At 36.3% G+C, this 11,698-nt stretch overlaps 2 protein-coding genes across 6 annotated transcripts in view; one reads left to right on the forward strand and one right to left on the reverse strand.

The window, feature by feature from the left end:
• The first annotated feature begins 373 nt into the window (after positions 1-373).
• On the forward strand, positions 374-2,646 carry LOC129307412 (late embryogenesis abundant protein 31-like). Its single transcript, XM_054948361.1, has 3 exons — positions 374-695; positions 1,963-2,247; positions 2,323-2,646. Exons 1-3 carry the CDS (start codon positions 378-380, stop codon positions 2,479-2,481), a joined length of 762 nt encoding a protein of 253 aa, XP_054804336.1. The 5' UTR covers positions 374-377; the 3' UTR covers positions 2,482-2,646.
• Positions 2,647-3,319: 673 nt separating this feature from the next.
• Positions 3,320-11,698, reverse strand: part of LOC129307410 (uncharacterized) — a 35,200-nt gene continuing 26,821 nt past the window's right edge. For 4 of the 5 annotated variants that reach the window (XM_054948354.1, XM_054948355.1, XM_054948356.1 and 1 more), the window contains 11 exons: positions 10,873-10,988; positions 10,679-10,791; positions 10,390-10,513; positions 9,815-9,936; positions 9,068-9,254; positions 8,762-8,978; positions 8,185-8,506; positions 6,107-6,246; positions 5,720-5,841; positions 5,402-5,609; positions 3,320-4,607 (listed from right to left, as the gene is read on the reverse strand). In XM_054948354.1, coding sequence (XP_054804329.1) covers positions 4,502-4,607; positions 5,402-5,609; positions 5,720-5,841; positions 6,107-6,246; positions 8,185-8,506; positions 8,762-8,978; positions 9,068-9,254; positions 9,815-9,936; positions 10,390-10,513; positions 10,679-10,791; positions 10,873-10,988 — 1,777 coding nt within the window. In that variant the 3' untranslated portion in view covers positions 3,320-4,501. The remainder of the gene's footprint in view (positions 4,608-5,401; positions 5,610-5,719; positions 5,842-6,106; positions 6,247-8,184; positions 8,507-8,761; positions 8,979-9,067; positions 9,255-9,814; positions 9,937-10,389; positions 10,514-10,678; positions 10,792-10,872; positions 10,989-11,698) is intronic. The other variant, XM_054948358.1, reaches the window with a different exon arrangement.

Consider the following 11,698-nt stretch of genomic DNA (forward strand, 5'->3'; position numbering starts at 1 on the left):
AAGTCCATAATCATAATGAGGAATCACCGAATCAGAGCAGGATCGTGTCAAGTGTTAAGCATGTGAAGCTCACAAAAATAAGCTTTTCTTTCTACTTGCTCTCACGCGCGCCATGTCCGTAGTATAGAAAAATAGACCTTGTCAAGAAGGGCATGGACGTCAAGGCAATTATCGTAAATAGCAAAAATAAAACAAAACCGTTGGTTTATATTGAACACGACCTCATTGGCAGCCACATGTTTCTCACGTCCTCCTCATCGCGTTTTTACAATGCACAGACTCACACGTGTCCCGTCATGCAAAGCATATGCCATGCACGTATATTAATAATTAAAAATCAATTCGCTCCCACACACCCAACTGAAAAGGAAAGAAAGATGAGCCAAGAGAAACCTCGCAAGGAAGAGCAAGAACCCGTGAAGTATGGCGACTTGTTCGTCGTGGAAGGGGAGCTGGCCAACAAGGTGGTGGCTCCGGTGGACGCAGACATGATGCAGGCCGCCGAGAATGCCATAATGGGCGGCGTTCAGAAGCACGGTGTGGCGGAGGCGATGCGATCGGCGGCCAAGATAAATGAAGCGGCCGGGATTGTGTCACCTGGCGATGTCACCGGTGCCATCGAAGACCACGGCATTAGCATTACCCAGACTGAATTCTCGGGGAGACGCGTCGTATCTCAGTTAATTGGCGGACAGGTTCTATTTTTAATATGTCTATACTATTATTTTTCGGTATACCTTATATCCTTTGGATTAAACTTGGTCCTCTTAATTTGAAGACACTTCTAAAGTGGATAATACCATTCTGGTCTCTTCTTAAATGGTTCGATTTTGCTTCTTTTTTGTGATCTAAGATAAGATATAAAACTTGGTATTAAACTCCAAATGCAAAATTAGAATTGCTGGACCAAATTAGTTTTTCCTTATTATAGCAGGGCATAATTTGCATCTAAGCCCTTTTCCATTAGAGAATAGAGATAATGCACTTTTGGCTGCTATGATTGCTCATATGATAATGGGTGCACGTGCTTAATATTTTTGCCTAGCTTGCTTGATCGGATCCATTTCGTAGGTTGTTCAACAAGTTGATGAAAAGAGATGGAAATTGATAGACGGCAAGAATTATGTACTTAATTTTATATATTTAATATATTTATATAATTACATGTAAATTTTAATATATTAATTAAATAAATAATAATAATTTATTATAAAAAAATAATCGGTTAAAGCATGCTTTTAGTCTTCTAATTTTATATAAGTTTTCAATTTGATCTTTTAATTTTTTAGATTCAAATAATTATTCTTTTGTATTAATCATTATTATTTTAAAAAAAATTAAATTTAATATATTAACATTTAAAAATATTTTGTTAATAGTTAAAACTATAACAGTGTTAGAGTTAAAGAATTAAAAAGATACTTTATAAACTTAAAATATTAAAATAAAACGTTGTATAAAGTTAAATGACTAAATATATATTTTAGCCAAAAATAACCTATAAAATATTCACATATCTTGATTTAATTGGATATAATCATATTAAGTATATAAGGTTAAGTATATAAAATATGTAGATCTTAATGCATTAATTTAATCAATAACAAGAATTTATTATAAAAAAATAATCTATAAAAATTTACATATCTTGATTTAATTGAATATAAATAACTTAAATTTAAGTATATAGGTTTTCCCATTGATAAATTGGTTGAGGAGGTTAATTTATTATAAGACTCATATGTGGTCACATTTTTTTATATTTTTTCAAGGACAAATCACAGGGTATTTAAAATTGTTTTCAGTGAATTAATTATTGTTATTAATTTAATTTTCTTGATACAAAATTAATTTTAATTAATTTCTAGGTGATAAAACTTGGTAAATATTAAAATCGCTACGACGAACTAACGAAGTTAATTGCAGTTTGATTAATTTCGACTTGTGGCAAATTATGGGCAGGTGGTGGAGCAATTCAGTCAAAAGAGCACGTCACCTTCAACTGGTCAGGAAGTAGGGAATGCTGGAATCACCATAGGGGAAGCTCTGGAAGCCACCGCTATAACCGCCGGAAATAAGCCGGTGGAGTGGAGTGACGCAGCTGCCATTCAAGCAGCCGAAGTCAGAGCCACCGGCCGTACCAGCATCATCCCCGGCGGTGTTGCTGCCGCGGCACAGTCCGCTGCCACTTTCAATGCTCGAGTAGCAAGGGATGAGGAAAAGACCAAACTCGCCGATGTCCTAGCGGTAACTCAAATGCATGTTCAAGTTTTGTCTGTTTATTCATTAAAAGGATTAAGCAATTACGTTGTTCTGGTATAGGATGCGACTTCGAAGCTGCCATCAGACAAAACGGCGACGAGAAGAGATGCAGAAGGGGTGACCGGAGCAGAGATGAGAAATGATCCGAACCTCACAACTCATCCCGCCGGAGTGGCAGCGTCAGTGGCAGCCGCTGCCAGGATCAACCAAGCTAAATAATTAAATACACTATTTTTTCGAATGCGTGTACATAGATATAGCTTTATCCACCTCTCTGCTACTTTACTCCGTGCAACCCCGCTTTGTTTGTGCTTTCATAATCGTGCCCCCAAGGGTGCTCCTGCGCATTTGGTTAAGTTTTCATATCAATAAAATTTTGTATTACAACGCAATCTTCGAGTCTGAGTTGCTTCATGCCATCCTTTTAATAGTTGTAGAGAGGAGAAGACGACAAATCTGGTAAATGGCTGGCAACACAATTCCTGAACAGTTTCCTTTGCAATATTCTCTATCGTTGGTTCGGATCTCAGGTGAAAATATCGATGCGTAAGAGAGAAAAAGCAGTAAACCCTCGCCTCCATGGAATGCTTTCCATTTTCAGTTAGTAGTCCAATATACATAGGCAGACATCCAAAACTCGCTCGCTAACTTGTATCGATCACAATTCTTGACTTAAATTTGTTAGGAATTTGAATTTGAAATAAATTATTTTTTTTATAAAAATACAAGGTTAGTTTTACCTGAATTAAAAAAAAAATACAAGTTCAAATTCAATACAATGATCTAGACTGGGACGAGTCGAGAAGACAGACATTAGACAAATCCTGGTGACATTAAGCGGTTAACAAAGTATAAGAGTGTATACTCTCCTTTTTAGCAGAGATCAAAACATAAAAGCAAAGTACGTAATCGATAAAAGAAATACGGAATAAGCATCTTGGATATGCTTATTGTAGCGCATGCACAAAATCTAAATATAAACACAGCAGATGCCAAGAAATATTAAAGATTGGATGAAGGTAACATAACAAATAAATTCAGTCGTGCTTCAATCGTCTGCAAAAAGTGATCTTTTTTCTTTTAAATAATTCATATGCACTAAGCTTTTTTCCCTCGTTGTCTGAAAGTGAAAAAGTAAACACATAATTATGCCAATGAATAAACACTTTAAAACCACATGTCAAACTACTACAAAGAAGACCAAGTCAGAAGCAGGATCTTCCGTGGCATTACATAAAACAGTTATAACACATTTAACAGAATCCTCAGCTTGCTTTTAATCCAGCCAGGTGTGGTGCGCCAAATTTAACATGGACAAACAAGCGCCATCCTCATCCTTGTCCAATACTTTAACCTCTACTCCGTTGATATGGGGTATAAATTTTCCTTCGTGCTTTATAGCTTCTGAGTGTTTGTATGTAAAAGACACGCTATATCCAGATGGCTATCATCAGAAGACACGCCATAACTACTAGAGCCGAAAAGCAGATCGACTAGGAGCTGGGACTCATGAAAACCAAAATGCTCCAAAACTTCACATCCAGATGTTGGATAGAACAAGGCATGAAATAACTGTCAATATTATTTATACAACTGAGGACAAATAGAAGTGAATAGAAGATACCCTCGGCATGGAAATGGCTCTGCTGAAGGAAACAAGTGTTCAAATTCAAGAATGCTCTTCTAAAAGAACGTATGCCTCAATGCAAATATAAAAGCAGCACAACATGATACATATATCTTTCTTGCCCAAGAAAATATTTTACCATTTTATGTGGCAAGAAAAGATTAGGGTTCGATGTATACTCACAGAATACGATAGAACACAAAAAAATGGCAAGGGGAATGTAGATCTTCTCACAAGTCACAATGACATTCTGTTATGAAGTCTCCTTGTCAACTGTCCCCGTAAGTGGTTCTTTTTGCTGTATACACTACACATATTTATCTCAGCCGCTCAACTAATCGTCCCAAGCTCACGGGTCTCCAAGTCTGACCCGAAAGATGTGGTGATTAAGTTCAAGGGGCCGGTGGATATGAGAAAGCATGGTTGACACCAGACACTAGGCCATAATGCAGGACCGATGAACAGTGCAAGGATACAGGGCAAAACCTCCTATCAGGGTGGGCCTAGTCTAGTCTACATAAAAATATACAACATAATACTAATGAAGAAGAGGGGGAATAAGAAGAAAAAAGGGCTTATAAGCTAAAAACTTTGATCAAATGACAAAAGCTCTTATCTGGAAGTATTCTTTTCATTTGTTAAGCTGAGCTTTTCCAGAGACAACTCCTTGCTGACTAATCGAAGTAATGCTACCACTAGTTCCCGTATTCTTAGTTCTCTGTCCATCAAAAGAACAGAACTTAAGAACAAAATGAGAGGGGTGGGGGACAGAAAGAAAGAAAAATGGTCGCTAGTTTTATCTTCACTACTTTTAGTAGGTGAAGGCCTCCTCCAAGGTGATATGTCATAAGCAAGTGATCCACTTTTAACGCTTTATCTATTAACAATTGCATGATATGTTATTGGAGCTCATAATCTAGCTCCCGCTTATTATTGCACGTGAAATGGCTTGAAAACCCATGTTACATACACTTCACAGTTTTTGATTGGTTTCCTCTCCTACCTCTCGAGATTTTCTGAAAGAGAAGGATAAAAAATTATGGAACCGTACATCTCTTTCCTTATCCTTGGTGTCTGTGGCTGGCCCATAGAGCTAGTGTTTAGACACGGGTTTCAGTAAATGCATCAACTGCAGGACAGACTTTCGTTCTTAGCCTCCTTATCAGTTAAAGCTTCCAACATTCCTCCAAGAGATTTCTTCATCATCAATCAAACAAGCAGCTCTTTCTTTTTCTTGCTTTACTTTTTACTTGTTTATCTTTTGAGTAAACTGTATTCCTTTCCTTTAACAGATGTCCGAATTTACAATTTACTGTACATAATTTTTTTTTTTTGGATTTTTGCTATTCTTGGAAAATCATCTCATTCTACCTCCTTGTACTCTCTTTTCTGATTCTTCATATTTCATCTATCCACAAGACGACTAGTTTACACATCAACTACTCATTCATATTTGTGCGCTCGTGTCAAAGATTAAGCTTTGGTATATTCCAACAAGTATATTTACTTTACCTCGATAAAACAAGCTCACTAAAGGAAGGAAGTAGCACAAGCAGGTGGGGACGCCCATGAGGCTTCTCCTTCTCCTCTGCTAATCCACCTCTCAGATATGGGTGCAAGGGAAGCGCGAAAGCAGTGTCAGGATGTATTACGAGATGTGCCAGTTCTTGGAGAACATACATAATTTCTTCAAGTCTTGCTTTTGGTAATGGATGCTCACCTGCAGGAAAATCACACATTAAACATGGGAAAATTGTAGGAGATCTGAAGCTACGATCATCCACATCCATTACTATAGTACATAGTGTTCATCAAAAAAGAGAGGCTCACCTAACTCATTCTCATCCATCTGAAACCTGGTAAAGATGTATTCGCATCTAGTCATGAGCATAGTAAGTGATATTTTGCTCACTTCAGATCTTGTCAAACTCCAATCGGCTTCATTAGAAAAACTAGAAACAGGATACAACATTGGAAAATAATCAAAATAACAGCTATGTAAATGAATACTAGAGGGAAAAAGCTTATCAAAGAAGACACTCATTGATAAGCACTATAAGGAGAACAAGGAAACAATGTAAAAAATAAGAGAGAATGCTTCAACAGGCCTTGATAAGAGTTGATCACCAATCACCATCAAGCAAATGGTACTTATAGCACATCAAACAATTGAAAGATAAATTTAGAAAGAATTGTATAAACACTCTGGTGTGGCACCTGCTCAAAACAAATAACTTCTGCAAACAAGTCAACGAAAATCTACTGCAGTGTGAAGGCATAAGCTCTACAGTCTCAACAGGTAATGAGCATGTGCGTGATGCACAACGGTCTAGTGTGTTGACCAGTCGCCACAGAATCTGAAAACATGCACGGCATTAGCGAGAAAGAAAGAACAAGCAATGCATGTAGCCTTGAAAACTCAAGCTGAAGGGACCATTACTGGATTACATCATAATGCAAGAAAAACTCAGACAAAATAAGCACATTCAGTGACTTCAAGGATGAAAAACAAAAAAACATCTTTTGGTGGCAAGAGACTAACAGTAGCAAAACTAACTACATGAGTTAGGGCATCATTAAGTTTGGAGTTAAACCCCAATAATACAAGTCCTTCAAGTTAGTGTCTCCAAAAAAATTTAGCCATTGACACTTCATTTGAGATATAGATCTTTTTTTTTTTTGGGGGGGTGGGGTGGGGAGGCAGCACATAAGTAAGAGAGAAGTTATAAATTTAGCTTCGCAAGACTAAGGGTTTCTTTTGTACCACCAATCGCACAATAACAAAACCCACCTTTCTTTCTCCATTCAATAAGCCAAGAATTTGGTATTGGATTAGTCAGTGCACAATCCTAAGATTACAACTTTAAATTTTCTTATTGGAGTCTAAATAATCTGAGATTTTTTCCCCTTCATTTTGTTTTAGCAAGTCATTGTTGAGAGTTCAATTACTACAGCTCTTTGGGGGGAAAAAATCAAAGAAACCATACAAAGGTCTATGGCAAGCATTCTTACATCCTTTTATGAATAGGTTCTTCTATTTCCATTCCTTTATGAAACATTTTAATCTATTAATCTTTCAGGATTGTCTCTAACTTTGTCGTAAGAAATTTTCTCTACCAAATATCATATTGAAATATCTAAGAAGTTTCACAATTGGGCATTCAAGAGATTACTCTTTAATTGTTTTAGGCATATTCCAGCTCAACCATCACTTCATTTAGAGAATTTCAGTGCATAGACAGGTTAAATTTCTCATAATTAATATCTAAGCCTTATCATTTCACTAAACAAACTTTTATTTTGATATTAAACTAATACATTAGTTTACTTTAATCACAATTCGAATTTTTTTTGGTGAGAACCATAGTTAGATTTAAGGAAAAACATAACTTTGAATTTTTACACTTTACTCGTACATGTTTTTTGATATTCAAGGTTCTTACACCGAAAAAAAAAAGTGTAGGAACCTATAACAAAATGAGAGCAAAATGTAGAGACCCAAAATTATACTTTTCCTAGATTTTATATGTACTAAATATATATATATATATATATAAGTGTTCGATAAATTAAAATTCAATCAAAATGGAATCACATATTCAGGAATTAAAATGATATTTAAATTTAGGCTAGTAAGTTGAAAGCTGAAGCCAGTCTAGATCTTTCTCAATTCTGGTCCCCCATGATGAAGCACCTAGCTTTGCCCCTATATAGAGGCAAGTTGTTTATAGCTTCTAGCATCACATCAAAATATTTCTCTTCTGTCCACATATAAAGGATCATCCTGTGGCAATGGCTTCAAATTTTCAGTAGTTAGTGTACTGATATCTTCACACCAGCATGTAAGACCCTCCACCTCCAGTATCAAGATGTCTAAGTCACACTAGAATCATGGGAATTAAGATACTTAGGAGTTCAAGATCCCTACATCCTTAATTATGCCATTTATATCTAGGATAAATAGCTATTGTCATTCCAAACACAAGAACGTTAAATATAGAAGTATTTGATGTTGGAGTAACACACAACACATAAAATTATGGAACAGAAAACATCCTATAAAGTATGCAAAACCAGGAACTTAGTTTCTTTAAGCAGACTAATAAAACCCAGGCCTAAAAAGATGGAGCAACCTGAGAGAAAATGAAGTGGGCAATCCCTCTATATGCCCAGAGTTATCAAAGCCTAATTCCTTTTTATATGGCCACCAAAAATACACAAGGGGCATCAATTGGCAACTTAAGGATAGTGTCATCAAGACCAAATATAGATGAAGTGATTGGTGAGAAACTCACATCTGTTGGGGCATCAATTGGCAACTTAAGGACAGTGTCACCAAGAACCTTTAACATTGACATCTCAAGGGACTCGTCAGCCTCCAATACCAATGCTGAGAGAGAATTTGAAGGAAGAGCTCGCCCACAGTATCCAACGAGGAATATTTCATAAATATCTGCAATTTCTTTCCATATACGACTTCTAGCAGGTTTGCTAAAGCCAGAATCTGGACCGCTGTAGATTAATTTGCTAACATAGTCAATAAGGATTCGGTTGAATGCTTCAACAGCTAACCTCCAAAGTGCACTGTCAGGGTTGTCTCTTCTGGTTGTCATACATCTGAATTTTGACATTATAGTGTTATTGCAAAACATTTCTTATTGATTTTTTTAAAAAACATATATAAATATTAAGTAAAGGTTTATCAAATGTTCTTGCAGAGTAAGTTGGATTAATTGTAATTTTTGTTCTCTCTAAAGGCCAGTATAACATCATTACATTTTAAAAAATTGCACAAGGAACTGATCTTTGTGCGCGCACACACACATATATACATGAAAAACTATCATTCAAAACTTGAATTGCAATTACTACCTTCCGAGGCTTTGAATAATTTCAGGGTATATAATGTACTTTTCAACTACTGGTGCCTGCAGAAAAAGATCTACCAGCACAGGAACTAGCTTTTCCACAAAAATATAACTAGGAAGGCCTGCATTGACAGCTGCACTTGATCCAGTTCCTGAAGATGTTACTTTGTCAGGTGATACTAAAGAAGTGCCATTAGGTGCTTTGTACTTTTTATTAGAGTCTGCGAAAATAAGCATAGATTTCACACAAGCTTTTGCCCAAAGGTAGACTGAAAAACTAGCTATGGTGCAATGATATATTCTTCTATACCTGGGACAAAGTTAGAACTGCTTGCATGATCCATTTTATCATCTTCACTCTGTAAGCGAGAATCCTCACCAGGAAGATACTGCAAGAACTCCCGAAGAAGAATAAGCCACATAGAGGAGATGTGCTCAGTTGGGCGTAACAGTGGTATAATGTCCAGAATAGTCCGTAGCACAGGGGGGACATTTCCCTAATTAAAAAAAAAAAAAAACTGACTCAATGAAAATATCCCAACTTAAAAGTTTGAAATGATAACTGTATTACTACTACCACCCTAACAGGTTCAATGTATAATTGTTGGAATTCAAGAACAAGAGGAAGACATGACTATTTACTACCAAGACTCTGGTACTTAAGACAGTACCAAGCCAACATGTGTACAGCAAGGAAAACAGCATTTTAAACAACCCCATCATACTTCTCAGGATCACTTGTTATACAAGATGAATAAAGTGGCATTCCAATTTGTACTGCATATGCTCCCAAATGTTTCAACTCATTTCCACTCAGAATTACTTTGTAACTTGTAAACAGTTCTGAACACATTCTCTCATATGGTGCAAGAATCATGGAATTAAGAAATTTTATGGCCAACCTTGAAATTTAGATGTGATACTTTTTCCAAGTGTTGATAGAATACGGGGAAAAAAATCAAGTACAGCATCAGCCAAACATTATGAATGATTGTCTCAACCAAAGGACACAGAATAACTCAAACATTAAAGAAGTTGAGTACAACATCAGACTTACAAATTCTACTTCAAAGTTATCATTAATTAACATGGTTTGCTTCACAGCTATGTCTATGATGGCAATCAATCGTGTGTACATGTCATCATTGAACATCCCTTGAGCTTGCACATATAGCTCTCCTGATAGACAAGTAAAATATCAGAATATTGTCACTCCGGTGTGAATATTTGCATCTGAAAAGCAGCCTTAGCAATGATGCAGATAAACAAAATGAAATAATTCATGGAACATTTTATTTGATGATGTCCTGAATTACACAATAGAAGAAGAGAAGAACCAAAATAAATAGAGACCTGGAAGCAGGCGTGCTCCAGTAGAGAGAAGAAAAGGAAAAAAAAAATAGTAAAATGCCAAAAGAATGAATTTATAAAGAAAATCCTGGGAGCCATTGCAAGAAATTTGGGGAACCCTTGAAATGAGGGATCAATGAGCTGATTTGATCAGCTCCCTTGATCACATCAGATCTAGAATTAGATTCCTTTGGAATAAGTAAACATGATAACACTTGATACTAACAACATTAAATCATCCCTATCTCTCTGATAAAGAAAAAATGAAAGTCAATGCATTACCAAGATCATGCAAAACCTCCTGCTTCACCTTGGTGGCAGCATCGGAGCTGTAACTGTGAGGCTTTTCCAGAATAACTTCATAAATATCAATTACAGATATAAGGTAAGGCATCGGCATATTCCCCTGATTCATGGAATTGCGTTAGTACACTTGATACTTAGATGAGTGTCCTCAGCTAGTTCTGCTTCCTCATAGATGTAAAAATAAAATCCAATATAGAGCAAGAAGAGGCCCTATCTCTTCAGTTACAGGCAAAAGACCAACTAATTTTCAGACAATAATCATTACCTTTGATGAGTGTGAAATAACAGTTGTCTGCAAGCAGTTAATGGCTGCAAGTGCTACCTCTTTACTGCCATTTAAGAAGCTATTCTCAACAAACTGGAGCAACAACTCCCATCCTGCATAAAATTACATTGAAACAGAATTGTTTGTAAATTAAACTAGACAAACTATTATTAAAAATTTAATGATGAACCTACCAGACCAGAATTTATCGAGGCTCTTCAAAAATGGAAAGAATAACCGTAATATACGAGCTATTCCACCAAGAACTAGCACAAGTGTCTCATCCCACTGTTTCTGAGCTGTATTACGACTGCAAATTCATCTCAACATACATGTTTAAGGAAATCAGGAAAGGGCCATGAGATTAATAAAGTACTAAATCGTTGCGCATTAAAAGTATAGTCTACTTCACTATATAGTTATCTCATGAGCATGACAACTGACAAGTGTAGAGGTCAATGTTATGCACACAGTTTCAGTGTCTCTTCAGTGAATAAATTTGTTGATAAGAGGTTTTTTAGGATCCATTGTCATTTTATGTGGGGGGTGTCCGATGTTTCTGTTAGGTATTATGTCTATGTCAATGTCGTAAAAGTCTATGTTTAAGTGGGTTATGCATGCAGGGTAAGGGTGGTATTGCAATTAGGAGAATGTTATGTCACAGTAGTGGCACTGTGGTGTTAGTTGTATGAGTGGGTGTGTTCCAGCCTTCTAGGAAGATTCTTTTCAGAGTACCAGACTTGGGCATGATTAGGGGCGCAATATAAGTATGTGGCTTGGTCTAATTTTATAAGACAGATTTTGAGTAAAAGAAAATAATTCTGGAGGCCTTCATAACAATTGTCTTCTTCCTTTCTTTTCCTGTATTTTCAATCTCACTGCTTTCTAAACATGGCATTAGTGCCATTTTACCATCCACGAACAATAGTTCTAAAAAAAATCCCGTGATTCCAGAGGAGGACACGCAGCACTGTTTTATACATATTGTTTGTAAGTCAAACCTGCCATTTTGCTGAGTCG

The sequence above is a fragment of the Prosopis cineraria genome, unplaced genomic scaffold (assembly GCF_029017545.1).
Source record: "Prosopis cineraria cultivar Desert tree isolate PC_DT_omini unplaced genomic scaffold, ASM2901754v1 PC3, whole genome shotgun sequence".
Lineage (NCBI taxonomy): Eukaryota > Viridiplantae > Streptophyta > Magnoliopsida > Fabales > Fabaceae > Prosopis > Prosopis cineraria.

Coding starts and splice junctions, on each gene's coding strand:
- LOC129307412 (XM_054948361.1), top strand. CDS start 378: ATGAGCCAAGAGAAACCTCGCAAGGAAGAGCAAGAACCCGTGAAGTAT. Junction 696..1,962: donor CTCAGTTAATTGGCGGACAG/GTTCTATTTTTA, acceptor AATTATGGGCAG/GTGGTGGAGCAATTCAGTCA. Junction 2,248..2,322: donor AACTCGCCGATGTCCTAGCG/GTAACTCAAATG, acceptor GTTCTGGTATAG/GATGCGACTTCGAAGCTGCC.